Consider the following 21,339-nt stretch of genomic DNA (forward strand, 5'->3'; position numbering starts at 1 on the left):
TATTTATTGTGTAAATTCGATAGTCATGGATTCTATAAAATAGATCTTCCATACCAAATTGGATTCTTAAGTAATTTATAAGAAACATTCAACACTAGGTTTATATAAAAAAAACCTTTTGTACTAGCGTGTCACAACCATTTTCTATTAATTTTGATAATGATAAGCATATTTTTTTTAATTTCCGAGGAAACGTGTAACAATTTCTTAATTAAATAGAATAAAATTAGAATTTTTTACCATTTGTGGCCTATAAGCTGATGGGTATTGAGAAATAAGTATTTTCTTGCGAGAAGTACAAGACATTAGTAATTTGCTTGTCAAATTTAGCGATATTTATTTATTGCTTTTACATTGATTATAATAGTATTAATTCAAGAAGTAAAAGTGTTTTCAAGTTTTTATGTGAACCGAATTCCACAAACTCTTTGATTACATTTTTAAGAGTGTATCTGATATATTTTTAAGATAAACAGTACTGCTCATTAATTTATGAAAACCTGGCTTTTAATTATGGAAAGAAATATTATTCACTGAAAATACATTCGGCCGTTTTTCCTAATTGAATATAATAAGTTAGGTAGCATTTAAAGAAATCATACTTCGTTTTTAAGTTTTTTTCTAATGGATGTAATGCAGAGTTTAAATACTAATAATTGACAAAAGATGATTAAGCAACCTCACTTCAGAAGTAAGTAATTCTTCAGAAGGAAATTAGTAGAATACTTACATCTGACAATGAGAGATTATTTGTATATCTCTCATATTGCATTAAGCAATTTAACTTTCTTAAACACAAAACAAAGATATAATTTTTGTAAATTTCAGTTTTGAAATTGTTTTATTACTTACCTTCTATCATTAACATGCCTCTAATCTACTGGATATTTTTTAAGATGGAACCAATTAGATGTTGGAATCGTTATTCTTTCCGTAATTGGTATCGTTCTGGAAGAAATGGAATCTGAAGTGATACCCATTAATCCGACAATCATACGTGTCATGAGAGTTTTAAGAATAGCAAGAGGTAAGTTGCTTCGTAGTTGGGTAATTGTAACAAATATTCGTTTGGTTTTAGCACCAGAATTTTACTCCTTTTTTTTTAACCATTTTCAAGTTTACTAAATCCTGCAATAGAAACTTACCATGCATTATTCTTCAGGAAATGGTATATTAACTCCCAAATCAGAAATAACAGAATTATTTAGAAAATAATAGATACTAACTCAGAAAAGGAATATTTTATGAAGGCTTATAAGCAGCGTTCCAAAGTAATTTTGCTCATTAAGAATAAAAATAAATCTATTTTCTAATGAAGTACAAAAGAAAACAATTCCATTACAGTTCCCCTGCTATAAAAGAAAAACAAATCTTAAGAGATATGAGAGTTAAATTACCAAACTTCAACGTTTTTTTTTTTTTTTTTTTTTCATTTCTAATGAAATGGATTCGCTTTTATAGTTTTCTTTTAAAATTATTCTGGTAGAAGACTTCTGATCCTAAAAGACTGTGTCCTTCAAAGTGTAAATAAAGGTGATATATTCTGTTGTAGTGTAAAATCGAAATAAGAGTTATTGAGTTTTATATATCGTTATAACTCTTAGTTATATATTAGAAGTAATATGTATTTATCATTATGTTTTATATAATCGAATACCTTAATTTGAAATAAAGTTGAAGGAGTAAATCTTTGTCTAAATGACACGTAAATGTAACCATTTTAAATTTACTCACTTTTGATTTTTAATGCAATTGTGATAACTGAAGGACAATTTCTAAAATCTGATTTGCATCATACTGGTTCAAGGCAGAGAGTTTCATTATAGTCTTTTAATACTGTAAGACGAAGTAATAAATGCCCTCTGATAGTGTAGATTGAACTATGTTATTCAAATATAGATTGAACTTGTTATAGATTTTTTCAATCTGTTCAGTTCTTGAAAAAACATTTTTAAAGTATCACAAACTGATTTAAACCAGCATGAGAAACATGAAATATATGATCTTTCCTTCTCTTCACTTTCAGTCTTGAAATTGCTCAAAATGGCTAAAGGGATACGAGCTCTCCTCGATACTGTGATGCAAGCATTGCCACAAGTGGGGAATCTAGGATTGTTATTTTTTCTTCTTTTTTTTATATTTGCTGCCTTAGGAGTTGAGTTGTTTGGACGCCTGGGTAAGTAGAAATGTTTTGCCAGAGGTATCCTTTAAATGCTAACTGAATTACTAGTGGGTTTTCATTATCATTTTATAAAGAAAACATCTAAATTAATATACAAACTTAAGTTTCAAATACTCTTTTTCCCTAGAAAACACTAACAGATACTAATAAGTAATATTACTTTCCATTAATGAACTAGATTAAATGCTAATATTTTAAATTCTTAATGTACCATCATAAAGCATCTGATAAGTACCATAAGAAAGTATCTGATTTTTTATTTATGTTATCTGATGTAAAATAATAATCAGAAAATAAAAATCAAAAATCCCTTATAAATTAAATTAACTGTATACTAGCTTAATATTATTTTACTGAAAGCTAACTTGCGGAGAAGAAATATGACGAATATCCTCTAGAAGTTACACTAATATATGATTCTTATCTACCGACAACATTTGATTTCTTAATATTAAAATTTAACAACTTTTCAAAATCATTTGTTATTTTCTCTGCTTATATGTTGTGATATCTATGGGCAGGTAATAATCAGCTTTGGATACAATTAAGCGGTACGTTTAAGTAAACGGATAGAGAATAAAAGGTAAAGAGTTTATAAATTCAATTCAACTCTTTCATCAAAAGTAAAAAGATTTTCTTTCGCTCTGTCTGGTGATAGAAAAGTCGCTTTAAAGCTCCTGTCTAGGTTTTTTGTAAAATTCCTCGTAAATCTATTTAATAATACATATATAAATTTCATTTATACTAATATTTTTCACGTGTAATGTAGTCTTATTATGCCAGAAACTTCTATCTATCAGGAAAACTAATGTACTTACGAAATTTGTTCTGATATTTTCTTTATAGAATGTACTGATGAATATCCATGCCAGGGTCTGGGCGAACATGCTCATTTCCGTAACTTCGGAATGGCTTTCCTCACATTATTTCGAGTCGCCACTGGAGATAACTGGAATGGGATTATGAAAGTAATGATTTAATATATAATTTTTACGTAAAACTAAGCATATTTAAATATTATTCTGTTTCATTGATTCCGGCTTCTTTTTCTATGCATGGGTAAGGGAGAAAGTTTTCGGTCCAAAAATTTGATAGCGAGCTTACAGTGAATATATTATGGTCCTTACAACACGTTTTTATTGCTTTTATAATAACGTCTTTTTGTCTATCTGTATGTGTGTGATGAATGTTTCGTCGAAAGTAACTTTTATATCAAACTTCGAAAATTTATGTTTTCCATATTTAAGCTTTCTACAAAGAGTTGATTAGAGTTTGAATAAAATTGGACAACCGGAATTGATATTTTACATGAAATCCCTAACAGTCTTTAATAGACCACCGGATGAGTTCCTTTGCTTAAAGCCCATAATAGTTTTTATGAAAACTAGTGTTAAAATATAACCCAAAAAGTACTAGTTTAAGTTTTTAAGACTTTGTTATCAATGGGAACAAAATATTAAATTTTGGCTAAAATTGATATACCGGAAGCGATACTTAAATAAATAAAAAGCTTAAGAAATATCCAGAGCTTCATATAAATCTCTGATCAGACTTTCGCCAATATATATACATTATTAAATAATGCAAAACTTCTCAAATTTGTTAAAAAGAGGTATGCGACTGAGAAAAACATATTACATTTGTAAACGTTAAACATATTCTTGTAATTATGCTAAATGCAACCAGTATAAGCTCATTATGAAGACGAGTTCTCTTTGTGAAGCAATTAAATGTATTAGCATCAATCCTCAATTTTGTATTCGTTTCCTTTTGTATTGAATTACTTTTCAATAAAAGGACGCTGTGCCCAAATGTTATTGCATTGTGGTAATTTTAAACAATAATATAGTAAATATAAGTAATATTGCTAAAATAAAAAAATATGGCAACAATTAACACACTTCTGAAATTCTAAAGATGAGCTGCTTTTACTTTGCGATTTTGTTAAATTTTATCTAACGTGAGTGGGAAAAAGTGATATTTAGTAAAAGCTAAAATGACAAATATAAAAGTTGGTCATTTTATTAAGAAAATTGATATCACAAACTAAGGAAAGACTGAAAAAGAAATGAATGGTAACATTTAACTCATTTAACTCTCCTTTAATGGTAACATTTAGCATTCATTTTATTTTAAAGAAAGGAATGGTAACATTTAACTGACAGAGAGTCAAGAATGCCGCATTAAAATATTATGCCGCATTAAAAAAAATTTGTAATTTTGTCATTGATTTGGGAATCCAAGATACTATATGTATAACCAGAGGATATATTACGGTCGATGCAATATCTTCAAATCAAAGCATGAGAACGGATGTAAACATGATCATGTATTATTTATTGTATGGGAGAACAAAATAATAAAACCTGACTCGTGTTTATAATTAGCACTGAGCCATAAAATTTGTCAACAAACTACATTTTGATTTACAAATGACCAACCGGAAGTGACAGTTTACTAAAACTTCATTGCTATTCCGCCAGTTCCATGCCTTCATATGGAATTGGCGGGAGATCATGTGCTGGCTACATGAGACTTTTTGTGAATGAAAAGAGTACAACAATATTGTTAGTGAACATTATTTAATTTCTTTAAAAAATAAAATATATCACTGCTTTATAATGTAAACCTTCTTGACGATATATCTGAGTATATCCATGTTCTATGGGATAAACAATAATAATAAAAGCAGTTTATGATACAGAATGTGCAACACTCGTGCTTACAAAATATAGCCTACAATTTTGGCTTAAATCCAGATAATGAATTTGACTTGACGAAGTACAAGACCCTCGTAATAATACGAGGGCTATTCAGACAGTAACGTTTCGCTGCTGCGTGGCGAGAGATGTTGCTAGCATCCCCATCTTGGTGTCAGAGTTGAATCCTTACGCAATCGGCTGTAATCGTTGGCGGTAAGTGTTGCCTGTGCTTTGTTCACTATGAACGTTTAAAGTCTGTGCGGCAATAGAAATTCCCGCCAGTTGTGAGGTGCGATCAGTGATTAGATTTTTGGTCGCAAAAGAACTTAGGCCAGTTGAAATTTATTGGGAACTTTGTACGGTGTATGGAAACGACGTAATGGGTGAAGCCTTAGTGAAACAATGGTGAATTATGTTTAAAAATGGCCGCACTAATGTTCACATCGAAGCGTGAAGTGGCCGGCCGAGCATTGTTAATGCTGAACTAGTTGAGAAAATCGATAAAAAGATTCGCGAAAATCGCAGCTTCACAATTTCGGAGCTCTCCCTAGAGTTTCCTCAAATTTCATGAACTTTGTTGTTTTGTGTTGTGACGCAAGATCTAGGCTATCACAAGTTTTGTGCCAGATGGGTACTGAAACTCTTGTCAGATGACCACAAAAAGCAGCGCATGGCAGCAGCTTTGACATTTCTCGAGGCGCACCACAAACATGATGAATCACTTCGTGATCGTGTCGTAACAGGAGACGAGACTTGGGTAAAGTTCGTCACTTGTGGGACAAAACAACAGTCTACGGAGTAGATCACAAAGTTCTCCCAGAAAACCAAGGAAATGTTTGCAAACACTGTCATCAAGAAAGATCATGGTAACTGTTTTCTGTGACAGAGAAGGTGTGCTTCTGGTGGATTACCTCAAACATAGTGGAACAATAAATAGGGAGAGATATTATGAAACATTAAAGAAAGTAGGTAGAGCGATACAAAACAAGCTTCAAGGAAAGTTGAGTTCCAAGGTTTTTTTTCATTCATGACAACGCACGCCCCCACACAGTCATTCAAACTCGACGGCTCTTGGATGGTTTCGAATGGGAGTTATTTGGTTATCCACCTTACAGTCTAGACCTTACTCCTAGCGATTTCCACTTGTTTTCGCGCATGAACACCTGGCTTGCAATACAGCGCTTTGACAATGACGAGGAACTGCATGCATGCATTCGTGTATGGTTGAAGTCTCAGGCGGCAACATTTTAAGAAGCTTCTGTACCATTATGATAAGTGTCTTAATTTATAAGGAGATTGCGTAGCAAAATAGCTGAATAGTGTGTCTTTCAAATTTAAGTAATGAAATATTTTTACTTTCATTTTTTTGAAATTCTAAAACGTAAGTTCTGAATAGCCTGCGCAAGTTAGCCTAACGGCTAAACAAGTAACGCGCAAGTTGGCTGTGACCTAAAGATCGGCGTAGTAAGCCTAATAGTGAGAACGTGACCTTTAGCAGGCAGAACATACATTCTACCCTCCAAAACTATTCTCTAAATACTACCTTTTTTCTATATAATTTGAATATCACGCTAGCTAGAATTTTACATTCTGACAGGAAAATAAAAATGAGGAGGATAGGAAAGCGGTGATATCTTACAAGATTAGATAGGAAAAAGGTTAAACTACCTATGAAAATTGGCGAAATGTATACAAAACTCGCAGGACATATTTAAAAAATTTAAGTGTCTCCTTTTCTGATTGCGAAGGCCGATTAACCTTCGGAAGCCATCTCATTCCTTCTATTGCTGATTTCTATATACGTTATTATAAATGCAAATTATTTAAAATACTGGATAATTCTCTTTTGAATTCACTATATTAGTGATAGATTTAGATTTTCTCGATCTGATGGCGATAAAAAGGGTTTAAATAAAGATTTCTAGACTGTAGAATGAGTTGGTCTTTCCATATAGTTCATTGTATAGAACAGGAATCATCTAACTGTATGCTTTTTCTCGACATTCTACGCAATTCTTGACGTAGGCAAGAAATGTAATTTTAGAATTACTGCGTTTCCTAAGTCTTCCTCAACTTGCCTTCCTCTTAAAGATGTTCTGCTAAACAAAAAATATGGCATTTATCCTCGTTTGCGTATTTTTAAAGCCCCTCTCCATGTTCACCAATGATTAAGAGCTGATGCTGCTGTTGGAAAATTTTTTTATCCCATATATGATCCCCACTTATTCAGAACTTTTCACAGATAACCATATTTCATACTGTTGGTTTTGCTTATCAACATGAATGTCTGGGGAGCGCAAATCAGGGAGGCATTAACGCAGAAAATGATTTAAAGAAATATTGTATAGTCATCCCATATGTAGGAAAATGTTCAAGGAAAACCGACCCGATACAAGAGGCTATAAAATTCATTTCAAAATTTTATTCATAGAAATAAAAAGAAAAACTAACTTTAATAAATCGCAGGAAAATGAAAAGCCTACAATTATCGCTCGAAATAAATACAGTCAGTTATTTGTATCTCCTAATAATGCAGTAAGATCAGATTTTTCCTTTTATATTTGGAAGTTATATCTATTAGTAACAGATTAAAATTAATAAATACAATTAAAATTTGTTATTTCTAACAAATTAAAGTTTGTTTTTTCTAAATAATTTTAAAATAATATTTCAGAAAATACGGGACTTAAATAATGTGCTAAATTCCTTTGGAGTTAACATTTCTAGTACAGCAAAGATAAATTGCAGCTTTGTTGAAAAACATGTTTTTTTAATTGCTTGAGATTAAAGAATTTTAAAAAACATTTGTTTCCAAGGACTTGAAATGTAAATCTGGATGTTGCTGAAGAAATGAAAAGAGAGAACAGTTTAAGGAACAAATTTGTATTCAATAAAGCAGTATTTAATCAAGTGATTAAGCATGTATATTTTAAAATGTTACTTCTGTTTTCAACGTCATACACGAATTACATGTTCTGAAATAAAAGTAGTGATGGTGGTGTATTTAATTATGGCAAAGCACAATAGGGCTATCTGTCTAAGGGGAGGGATGCTTTCGTTGAGGACTTTCTAAGGAGAACTGGCTCGTATACACGTTACACATGGGGAAAACCACGAAAACGCCCATGCAGCCGGCCCGTTCGCGGGATTAGAACTTAGGACCGAACTACCAGTGTTCAACGACTTTACCGCTCGGCCGCTGGTGGGCCTAAAAGTAGTGAAGTCGAAAGAAAGAAACAGACTTAATGAGTTTAAGAGAAGTAGGGTTTTACCCTGTGTTTTTTAGTTGTGTTTGCCTACGATCGTGTCTAGACAAGTTATACGGAAAGCACCATGCAAGAGCTTAATATTAATAGGTGCTGTCAATGTTTATAATAGAATATGAAAATATAAATTAATGTGTCTCTAGGTGATACTTATTCAATGAGCGAGTCTTAACCGAAAAGAATTAACAATTGTTTTTAGTAATCTATTTAGCTGATTTGTTTTCAGTGACTATTAATATGCATTCGTGATGCACTTCGTGATGCATGAATTATAAATTATATAAAAGTATAATTTCAAAAGATTACTTGAGAAATATTAGAATACAATGTGCAGTTGTTAATATTTTATATGATTCCTGAATCCGTAAAGGTACCAGAATTTTAACGATAACAGAACACAGATATCCTACTTGGATGTTAGTGACTTTAATTATGCGAGCCGAAGCTTCTATATATTAACATAAATCTTTATATAATGATTTTATATTGAAATTGAGCTTTAATGTTTTCGTATTTCTCAACACATTTCTGCATTGGGTTTTAGCTAATGCAATGTAAACGATAAGAAATCTTTTTATTTTACACATCATGGCAAACGCAATTTTAGAACGACTTAAATTTAATACCTATTTAGTTTCAATTTTGCAGTATTCAAGGTCTACATTCTTTTCTGATATTTTTTGCCATACACAAGGATAACAGCTGAGGCCTACATAATCAAGGGCTTGAGAGACTCAAATTTCAAGAGCATCCAGATCTTCGCCTAACTTCTCGCGACTTTAGTTTCCTAATAGACTCACATATAAATAAGGAAAGTGAGCACTGAGGCTCTGAAAAGGCGATCTGCTTATGGTCTTGGACCTACCGATAGATGCATCTAACTTTAAAAAAAAATCTATCTTATACAACATCTTAATGTCTTCTCTTAATAATGCTTTATAAATAATGCTTCCTTTAATCATGCATTCCAGGCTAATTTTAGGTTGCAAAAAAAGCTCAAATCTCTTTTCCCTCCCCCAGGAATTTTTTTTTTTTTTTTTTTTTTTTTTTTTTAAGTTCGAAGGGGCAATTTGCCCAGAAAGACTATTAATTTCGTTTTGGCATTTTGCGTTCATTCACTATAAATGTCGATTCAGTTTTCAAATTGTTGCCACCAAATATTAGAGCTCTGTATTATATTTAGAGAAATTAAATAATGAAGAATCCGCATAAATGTATTGTTGCATGTGTACGACTTCCTAATGGCCTGAATGCACAAGTCGATAAAAAGTTAATAAAATTTATTCTTATCCCAAGAAATAAAACAAAATGCTGAAATTTCCTCACAGATATTCGTATAATATCGCAATATCTCACAGAAGTTATATTTTGAACTACCAAAGTATAAACAGAATTCAATTCCAAACACAGAGAAAGCTAATCCGATCTCACCGCTGATTCGCTACAATCAATAACAACACTAAGTAAACAACTGAATTGAAATGTTTTAATCCAGCTTTTATAAGCTTTTTAATCATGCACGAGAACATTCAGGTCCATTCATTCTCGATTTTTCCGGAAAGCAAAAGAATACAATTACGAGATATCTATTTATTAAATGTTAAATGCGCATGCTCCTGTATTTTTACTTTTTCGGAGTAGCTTTCTCTTAAAACTCGTCACGCGTAGCATTGCAGGGGAAATGAAACAATTTAACTGCAATTCTACTAAAAATAGCAGACTAAATGCAAAAATCGTAACACTGCCCCCTTCCCAAAGACTCCACGTTCCGGGCGCATATAAGCAAAATGTACACAGCTAGGACAACGGCTTAAATTTGGCCAATGACAGTCCAGATGAGGGTCACCATTAACTCCGCCTACATGAGAGATGTCACATTTCTGACGTTTGTTTACATTCTGCTTTTCGGAGTTACGTAGTGCGTTCTTTGAATGTACATTTAGTTTTTCGTAATGAAAGTGTTTATATATATGCGTAAATATACGTATATAGCGATTTAATGTTACTTTCGGAATATTAAGGATTACTCTACTGTTCCAATAGAAAATGAGATCTAGTCGGATGGAAGTTATTGATGGCTGGAAGATGCATGTAAAGTGTAATTTACAAATTATTCTGCTAATTTCTGTCAGTAATTAATGCAGTAAATATTTTGAATCAAAATGCCACCAGTTACCATTGCAATGAATTAACATAGTGTGTGTCAAGAAATCCTTAAAATACATTTCATATATATATATATATATATATATATATATATTTATATATATATATATATATATATATATATATATATTTGAATATTTACAGCATTATTAACTGCGATTTGATTTCTTTACTGGATTCAATATGCTTTCTTAGAAATAAACTTCATTTTATTATTAGAACGTAAAGAATATAAAGATGAAAAAGTGGGTTCACTCTAATGAAGATATTGAGGTGTAATTTAGCTGTGAAACTACTGAAGTTAAATGAAGAACACGTTATTTAATAAGAACTGAATATATTTAAGATATGCTACCAGCTCTGATATTTCAAGACTATTGTATATGCTTATCTATGAAGATTAAATCACTATTAACTGACGGGGTTATGGTTCTGGCAAAGCATATATCATATTTGGAATTTTCATTGCTCAGTATGCATTCTTAGAAAGGAAGTTAATTGTTTTGCTGAAATGCAAAGAAAATAATACTGAATAACTGTAAGTGCTTAGTGTAATAAACCTACTGAAATCTAAACTGCAAATACTAAATGATGCTGAACATAGCAAGAATTGAATTTAGTAAGATATGTTACCAGTTGTGATATTTCAAGACTATCGAAAATGCTTAACAATGAGGTGTAATGCTGAATTGAATCCAATAAGTATGCTTTTATTTCCAGGAAAAACACCTTCAAGTGAATTACTTGAATGTGTGCTTATAGTTCTTTACTATAAACACACATTCAAGCAATTCAAATTAATCAAATTCAATTCAATAAAATCACTATTAACAGACATTATAGTTCTGGTAAAGCATATATCATATTTGGAATTTTCATTGTTCAGTAAGCATTCTTAAAAGGAAGTTCGTTGTTTTGCTGAAATGTAAAGAAAATAATACTGAATAACTAAGTGCTTAGTGTAATAGACCTACTGAAATCTAATTTAGCTATAAAACTGCAAATGCTAAATGATGCTGAATATAATTTAGCAAGAAGTGAATTTAGTAAGATATGTTTCCAGTTATGATATTTCAAGACTATCGAAAATGCCTAAAAATGAGGTATCATTACCTGTTCTAAGGTGTAACGCTGAATTCAATCCAATAAGTATACTTTTATTTCCAGGAAACATACCTTCAAGTGAGTTGCTTGAATGTGTGTTTATACACATTCATCTAGTTAAATATACATCTAGTTAAATACTGTAAAACTTACATAAGCCAAAAATGAATGGATTAAAAAAATTCAGCTTAAAGAACATTTAAAGTTTTACATTTTGACATATTAAAGTCTGATTACCTGGAGTTCCACTGATGATTGGACTCGATAAAATATGTCTTGTACCGACAATTTTTTTTTTTTTTTTGAGAATTATATTATATAAGTATTTAATATTGATTTTCTTACATTAGGATGTATTTTTGACTGCATTTAAAAAATCTAATGAGATGCAGATTATTATATCTTCATTTATTTCCAAATTCATTAAAAGTATTTTTTACAATTTACTGCCTGATTTTATACATTATATGTATGAGTAATAAATAATTATTGTAAATATGCTATGTAACTTTGATCTTTGTATTGAAACAACTTATTTATATATATAAGATATGTATCAGTCAGGAATCAACTCATAGCAATTGAAATTGAATTGTTAGTAAGAAATTAATGATAATAAGATGCATTGCTGATGTATCTCATAAGATGTATTATTGATGACAGTACATAAAATAATTAATCAAAACACTGTAAGGTTAAAAGGTGCTATTCTATTTTGGGGACCAGATTCAGAAATGTATGTATGTATTCATGTACATGTGTCTATACACATGTGCATAGGCCCATCAGAGGCAGAGTGTTAAAATCTTTGAACACTAAGTTCGAATCCAGGAAAATTGTCAGGCTTCATGGGTGTTTTCGTGTTTTTCCCCATTTGTAATGTGTATACCAGCCAGTTTCCTTTAGAAAATCCTCCACAAAGGCATCCCTTTCCACAGGCAGATAGACCAATGTGCTTTGCCATACTAAATTAAAAGGAAACCAAAACCACTCGTGGCTACATACATTACATGTCTGAATCCTGTCCCGATAACAGAAGAGTACCAGTTAAAATTGGGCTTTTAAAGATATGTATGTGAAAAGAGTTTTGAATTAAAATCCAGACTATATTTCATTATCTTGTAATAAATACACTGGATTTAAGATCACACTGTAACTATTTAATATGAGTTCCACTAAGCTGTCAATAAGACTTTATATTTACATTAAGTACTAAAATCAATATCAGAATATTGTGAATTAATATTATTGTTCGCATGTGCTTCACATTTAGAAGTCCATTCTATTATCCTTAATTTAATATCCATTCTTAACAAATAAGAACAAAATGATACTAATTATCACATTTATTCATTTATAAGTTCTATGAATTGCAACAATTTCCTTTTCCGATATCTTCTTTTACAATATACTTTCAGCCTATAATTCATTTTTTAAATGTTAATTTCTCTTCATCATAAGTAAAATATATGCACACATTATTGATGAAAAATTGAAGATGAAAAATTATTTAATAAAAATGTTCAAAGTATATGTTACAGAAAACAAACATATTGACATCTATAATGCATTTATTAAAACTTATTAATTTATTATAGTGAAATACTCAGATTCGCAGATTAATAGACAGAGTTTGAAAAGCAGAGGTCTAAGATATCATGTAACATTTATTTACATAAGAATGACTGTAAATACATAATGATCACAAGTTCTCTTTTACTGAGACATTTCATGATAACCTGTTTTTATTGCATTAAAGTTTTAAGTATTTTTAATGATTTTTATGTTAGTCAGAAATGATGTTCTTCCAGTATGCAGAATTAAATTATTTATTTCTGGAATAGCCATCGATTAATTTAAAATATAATACTTAGTACTATTACAAAACTTAAGAACTCCAAAATATTCGTTTTAAAGTTTTAACGTGCTGCTTTTCATCGCATAAAAAAAATTTAACCAAAATGTAAACTTATAATATTGAAAAATTTCTATCTTAAGTAAAAATATTGTCACTACATAATTTCAGTACAAACTAAATATTGCAGTATATAAGAGAATACAATATACTGCCTGTAAAATTAACGGTACATATTAACACAACCACCTTGGCTTAAATTGGATTTAACACATCAAAAGGTAAAAGTTACTCATTGGGTGCAAGTTGATGGTTTTCACAACAGATACCCAAATTATTGATATTTATCGTAAGCTGGCTAACATTATCAAATTATGAAAAGAAAATTTTAGCAATTTGAAATATAAATTTTAATTATTAAATAAGGATTACATAATACGTTCAAATTAAAACACGTTCATCTCCAAATCTTTCTGCAATTTTTTTGCCCTATTCTTTTCCATGGGCGATTTATTTATTTATCAAATTCAATTCAATAAAATCACTATTAACAGACATTATAGTTCTGGTAAAGCATATATCATATTTGGAATTTTCATTGTTCAGTAAGCATTCTTAAAAGGAAGTTCGTTGTTTTGCTGAAATGTAAAGAAAATAATACTGAATAACTAAGTGCTTAGTGTAATAGACCTACTGAAATCTAATTTAGCTATAAAACTGCAAATGCTAAATGATGCTGAATATAATTTAGCAAGAAGTGAATTTAGTAAGATATGTTTCCAGTTATGATATTTCAAGACTATCGAAAATGCCTAAAAATGAGGTATCATTACCTGTTCTAAGGTGTAACGCTGAATTCAATCCAATAAGTATACTTTTATTTCCAGGAAACATACCTTCAAGTGAGTTGCTTGAATGTGTGTTTATACACATTCATCTAGTTAAATATACATCTAGTTAAATACTGTAAAACTTACATAAGCCAAAAATGAATGGATTAAAAAAATTCAGCTTAAAGAACATTTAAAGTTTTACATTTTGACATATTAAAGTCTGATTACCTGGAGTTCCACTGATGATTGGACTCGATAAAATATGTCTTGTACCGACAATTTTTTTTTTTTTTTTTGAGAATTATATTATATAAGTATTTAATATTGATTTTCTTACATTAGGATGTATTTTTGACTGCATTTAAAAAATCTAATGAGATGCAGATTATTATATCTTCATTTATTTCCAAATTCATTAAAAGTATTTTTTACAATTTACTGCCTGATTTTATACATTATATGTATGAGTAATAAATAATTATTGTAAATATGCTATGTAACTTTGATCTTTGTATTGAAACAACTTATTTATATATATAAGATATGTATCAGTCAGGAATCAACTCATAGCAATTGAAATTGAATTGTTAGTAAGAAATTAATGATAATAAGATGCATTGCTGATGTATCTCATAAGATGTATTATTGATGACAGTACATAAAATAATTAATCAAAACACTGTAAGGTTAAAAGGTGCTATTCTATTTTGGGGACCAGATTCAGAAATGTATGTATGTATTCATGTACATGTGTCTATACACATGTGCATAGGCCCATCAGAGGCAGAGTGTTAAAATCTTTGAACACTAAGTTCGAATCCAGGAAAATTGTCAGGCTTCATGGGTGTTTTCGTGTTTTTCCCCATTTGTAATGTGTATACCAGCCAGTTTCCTTTAGAAAATCCTCCACAAAGGCATCCCTTTCCACAGGCAGATAGACCAATGTGCTTTGCCATACTAAATTAAAAGGAAACCAAAACCACTCGTGGCTACATACATTACATGTCTGAATCCTGTCCCGATAACAGAAGAGTACCAGTTAAAATTGGGCTTTTAAAGATATGTATGTGAAAAGAGTTTTGAATTAAAATCCAGACTATATTTCATTATCTTGTAATAAATACACTGGATTTAAGATCACACTGTAACTATTTAATATGAGTTCCACTAAGCTGTCAATAAGACTTTATATTTACATTAAGTACTAAAATCAATATCAGAATATTGTGAATTAATATTATTGTTCGCATGTGCTTCACATTTAGAAGTCCATTCTATTATCCTTAATTTAATATCCATTCTTAACAAATAAGAACAAAATGATACTAATTATCACATTTATTCATTTATAAGTTCTATGAATTGCAACAATTTCCTTTTCCGATATCTTCTTTTACAATATACTTTCAGCCTATAATTCATTTTTTAAATGTTAATTTCTCTTCATCATAAGTAAAATATATGCACACATTATTGATGAAAAATTGAAGATGAAAAATTATTTAATAAAAATGTTCAAAGTATATGTTACAGAAAACAAACATATTGACATCTATAATGCATTTATTAAAACTTATTAATTTATTATAGTGAAATACTCAGATTCGCAGATTAATAGACAGAGTTTGAAAAGCAGAGGTCTAAGATATCATGTAACATTTATTTACATAAGAATGACTGTAAATACATAATGATCACAAGTTCTCTTTTACTGAGACATTTCATGATAACCTGTTTTTATTGCATTAAAGTTTTAAGTATTTTTAATGATTTTTATGTTAGTCAGAAATGATGTTCTTCCAGTATGCAGAATTAAATTATTTATTTCTGGAATAGCCATCGATTAATTTAAAATATAATACTTAGTACTATTACAAAACTTAAGAACTCCAAAATATTCGTTTTAAAGTTTTAACGTGCTGCTTTTCATCGCATAAAAAAAATTTAACCAAAATGTAAACTTATAATATTGAAAAATTTCTATCTTAAGTAAAAATATTGTCACTACATAATTTCAGTACAAACTAAATATTGCAGTATATAAGAGAATACAATATACTGCCTGTAAAATTAACGGTACATATTAACACAACCACCTTGGCTTAAATTGGATTTAACACATCAAAAGGTAAAAGTTACTCATTGGGTGCAAGTTGATGGTTTTCACAACAGATACCCAAATTATTGATATTTATCGTAAGCTGGCTAACATTATCAAATTATGAAAAGAAAATTTTAGCAATTTGAAATATAAATTTTAATTATTAAATAAGGATTACATAATACGTTCAAATTAAAACACGTTCATCTCCAAATCTTTCTGCAATTTTTTTGCCCTATTCTTTTCCATGGGCGATTTATTTTTGCTTGAAAAAACATTAAAGAATTTCAGAAACTCGGCATCGCACAAAGCTCAGCAGCATTGGGTATCTACCAAATATATTTCCTTTTTGTTCCTTTTAGAAATTTGTTGGCAAAATTTTGTATTCCTTAGAATTTTCATCGCAGTTTTTTCCACTGTTGGCAAATTCCAAAGCGCATATTTTAAAATTAAGGCAAAATATATCACAACTTGTTCATAAAAAATGTTGAAACTTGGAATACAACCCAAATAATGTATACGAAAACGGCGACATTGTCCTATTAAAGGATTGTAATGAGCATGGTTAAAGAGTTTGGCACATTTTAAAAATTTGACGAGTTCTGCTGAGTTGGTTGTGAGTAATAAATGAATAACATTGTAATATGCATTTTTACTGTTAGGAATATAAATTTTTACTTGTAATTAAAATCTGAATATGCTAATTATTCATTTGCCTTCTTATGTAATTTTGATAAATTAGCCACTATTTATTTTACATCAGTAATCTTCAGACTAATTTTAAATTTAGTTTCAGTGTGAATTTCTTTTGTTCTCTGCTTTCTTATGTTTAAATTGACATCATGTAAAGCAACATTAAAAATAAAACTATTAAAAAATATACGAAAAGCAAACAAATGAAAGAGACAGATATGAAAATTTATCAGTTCAGTTTCATATATATTCTGTACAGTACTACCTCTACGTTAATTAAAAAGTGGGACTAATGAAAAGTACAACTTGACATACAGGATATGCCAGATTTTAACAGATGATATCTATATATTGATTTCGAAGTTGAATTATCCTTATAATATGTAGTATGATATTTCCTTAACATGTTGGTACTCTCACATATATGTGACACATGACAGTGAACCAAAATGAATTTGGAGGGATGTTGTGTAGTATAGTAAATCGGTGAGGCTACAGGTCCTTCATCAAAAAATTATGAAGTCCCCTCAGACACATCGACTAAACATTGTTCAAATAACTGCTCAGTATTGTGCTATGTGTCTAGCTGTTAATGGCTACCGCTGTAACACTTTGAGCAATCTAAGTAACTATATAGGTACATATTCAGGAATATTATATGAAACTTAGGCTAACCTTTGATATGTATGATTTAATTAACTTATAATTCAGTTCAATACTAAAGCACAAGACTTTTCTTTTATTAATTAAAGTGCGTGCATTTTTCTGATGGGCCATTTATGAATATAGATGAATTTTAGTTTAATAGCACCGATGGCCAGACCACCAGCACCCGAGTGGTTTCAATATTCAAGTCGCTGAACACTAGCAATTCAGTCCGGGTTTCAAATCCTGCAAAATACGCTGGCTGCATGGGCACTTTCATGGTTTTCCTCAGGTGTAATATGTATAAGAGCCAGTTTCTCTTTGAAAGTCCTCCACGAAGGCATACCTCCTTTTAAGCAGATTGCATGCAAGTGCTTTGCGTAATTAAATAAACGAAACCAAACTAAGGACCAACAATTTTTTTTAGTAGAAAGGTATATGATAAAAAATTTAGTTTTCATTCATGTCAATATAAAATAGGATACTTATGTATTATCTCACCAATCATTTGTGGAAATTTGGGCTATGGTACCCAAGCGCCAGTCATTTCTATGGAATTACTAAAGGACACAGTCATCCATAGTTGGCACTACATCATGCTACTTGGCCGGTCAAAGGGATAATGCGTAAGAACCTAAACAGTATTAAAATTAATGCAGGTCATTTATGTCGATGGCAGTGGACTCGTATTTAGCACACATTTCTAATTAGCATCTATGTTCTCCAAAGCCCCAAAGCCTTTTATCATTTGAGCAAAGAATCTTTTGTCAAACTTGTGACTATCATACATTTTTCTAGTGGATTTGAAATCGTGTAACTTCATGTTCCCTTAAGTCAGGAATGAATATTTCATAATATGTGAAGAAAACATACATTTATTTTCGCATATATATGTCTAACATTTTTCAGTATTATACTCAAATATAAAACTTCATGCTATATTTAAAATTGATATATATCAATATACTAGAGCCTGATCTTTACATAAAGAAAAATCACATCGCAGGAAACTAAATTTGAGATTCACATTACATGCATGGCATTCAAATTTATATAATTTTAATTTCAGCTTCAACATTATTCATTTCCTAGATCAAATCTTAATGTGGACCATTTAGACTGATATGTTATGTCCTACACTTAGAAAACACTTTCTTCCCTGCAAAAAAGGTGCCCACCAGCGGCGAGCAGTAAAGTCGCAGAACACTGGTAGTTCAGTCTGAGGTTCGAATCCAGCGAACAGGCTGGCTGCATGGACGTTTTCATGGTTTTCCCCATGTGTAACGTGTATACAAATAAGTCTCCCTTAGAAAGTCCTCCACAAAGGCATCCCTCTCCTTAGGCAGGTAGCCCTCGAGGCATCACCATAATCATATAAACCAAACCCTGTGAAAAAGTTAGGAACAGATTAGCATTTTAACAATGCAAACCTCTTCTTTGTGATCACCTCTGAAACTGACACTTCTCCTCAATATACAAAAAATTCTGGTACTGAACATCTTCTCTTTAAGATGACAAGCTCTACACAAAATTAAAACCCTGTAGAACTGCTGGTGGTCATTTTAGAGAGGGTTCGCTCTATTTATTAAAGGTAAGAAATTTATTCAAGTATTTCTAAAAATGCAAATTAATCAACAAAATCTGGTATTAGGTACTTTGTTTCTGTAAGCATAATTAATAAAACTTTCGAGTTTGATTTAGTGGTATGATGACAATTTATTATATTAGTGAATGTCATTTGCTTGACAGATATGAAGAATTTCTATTGAGGAGCTGTTTTGCTTGAAGGGTTGGTTTGATTTGGTTTATTTGATTATGGAAAGCATGCAGGGTCTATGCGGGAGGGATGTCTTTGCGGAGGATTTTCTAAGCAAAAAAAAAAAAAAAACTCATATCCATGTTTACACATGTAGAAAGCCAGGTAAGTGTTCATGCAGCCAGCCTATCCACCTGGAATCAAACTATCAGCGTTCCAGTCAGCCGCTTTTGGGCTGTGCGTGGAGGGCCATGAAGGAGAATAATTACATGAACTGAAAACTGAATTTTAAACTAAATGAATAAGGAAATCAATGGAAATTCCTTTATCAATACTAGTTCTTATTAAATTAAAATACTGCATAAAATAAATTTATAAAGCTATTGAATGAAAATTTCCATTAACATATTTAAGATGTGTGTAAAGAGTAATAGTTAAATTACTTAATAATATTAGAAATAATTATCTTTTAAAGGAATTAAAAAATAAAAACAAACAAAAGCTTCTTTAGAGAAATTATTCTACTATTAAAAATGGTGCTGGAATTCACATCCCACGTTATCCAAAATTAAATAAATGTATTTTTAAGTGATAAATCAAGTTGTGAAGAAATATTAAATATGAATACATTCATCTTAATTACTTAAAAAAAACTAAATGTGAACATGTGAAAAATTAAGAGAAAAAAGCTTTCTCTTAAAAAAAAAAAAAAAAAAAAAAAAAAGATTTTCATTAAGAGAAAAAAAAACCTTTTTTTTTTTAACTTCTAGCTAGATGTGAAAAAGATTATTCGCTAGAAATCTGACATCCTGAAAAATGAATATATGCATACACACACATACTCATATTTATATGCATACACACACATATAATGATACATATAATTCATATATGATTATATATTGAAAACATATGCATGTGCATACACATGCACGCATATATGTATATACATACACACACGCATATAGAAAGAAATTTTATAAAGTTTGTGACATAAATTTATATTCCTTCTGAAACAGTAAGAAATAATACTTTAAAGAAAAATTTAAAAAATAGCATCACTAGAGCAAATTTACATTGCAGATTAAAAATGTTTTTCATTGAAAGAACGCACTTCGTAACGCCGAGCAGCAGAATGTAAACAAACGTCAGAAATGTGACGTCACTCATGTGGGCGGAGTTAAGGATGACCCTTATCTGGATTGTCATTGGCCAAACTCAAGCCGTTGTCCTAGCAGTTTACATTTTGCTTATATGCGTCCCGGGCAGTTCAATCCCTAGACAGGAAGCCAAACTTACAACTAAGGCATCAATGCAATAACAATTACATTACTATAACAAACAACATAAACAATAATTACAATAAGTAACAAATCAAATACTATCAGATGCTAAATACAAATCAAATGCTATCAAATATAAACTTAGAAACAAAAAGGACAATGGTCTTATACTATTTACAATTATATGCACTACGTACTATCGCCATAGTAAGCAACTAACCTGTCATAAGGAACGACTTTAGGTTTAGAGTTCGATGGCTTACGGATCCGAAACACGACGTCGTTCAGCCTGTTTAGGACTGTGTACGGACCATCCCAAGGTAATTGTAGTTTAGGACAGATTCCTTTCCGTCCAGTCGGATTGCATAACCACACCTTGTCTCCTTTGTTGAATTGATGCCCAGTAGCTCTTATGTCGTATCGGGTCTTCATCTTCTCCGTCGCCCAGTCGGCTCGCTTCCGTGCAAAATTGTGCATCACTTCAAACTGGGCCTCGAGGTCTTGAATGCTTTCCTCAGGTGATGAAGATGCATCCAGAGGGCGACCAAACAAGAGATCACAAGACAGACGAAGGTTACGACGGAAGAGCATCTGAGATGGAGAATAGCCGGTAGTCTCGTGGACAGCACTGCGGTAAGCTATTAAAAACATTGGTAACTTCTTGTCCCAATCCTGTTGGTTTCTGAAAACCACCAATGAGATTAAGGATGGTTCGATTCAATTTCACTACCATGCCGTCCGACTGGGGATTAA

The 21,339-nt window shown here is 30.8% G+C and overlaps 1 protein-coding gene across 3 annotated transcripts in view; it reads left to right on the forward strand.

Moving 5' to 3' along the window:
* Positions 1–21,339, forward strand: part of LOC118190875 (voltage-dependent T-type calcium channel subunit alpha-1H-like) — a 401,335-nt gene that overhangs the window by 348,739 nt on the left and 31,257 nt on the right. For all 3 annotated transcript variants that reach the window (XM_085815548.1, XM_085815546.1, XM_085815545.1), the window contains exons 28-30: positions 897–1,027; positions 2,027–2,176; positions 3,029–3,150. In XM_085815548.1, coding sequence (XP_085671674.1) covers positions 897–1,027; positions 2,027–2,176; positions 3,029–3,150 — 403 coding nt within the window. The remainder of the gene's footprint in view (positions 1–896; positions 1,028–2,026; positions 2,177–3,028; positions 3,151–21,339) is intronic.

The sequence above is a fragment of the Stegodyphus dumicola genome, chromosome 4, assembly GCF_044657685.1.
Source record: "Stegodyphus dumicola isolate Sdum_Otavi_A_Nest chromosome 4, ASM4465768v1".
Lineage (NCBI taxonomy): Eukaryota > Metazoa > Arthropoda > Arachnida > Araneae > Eresidae > Stegodyphus > Stegodyphus dumicola.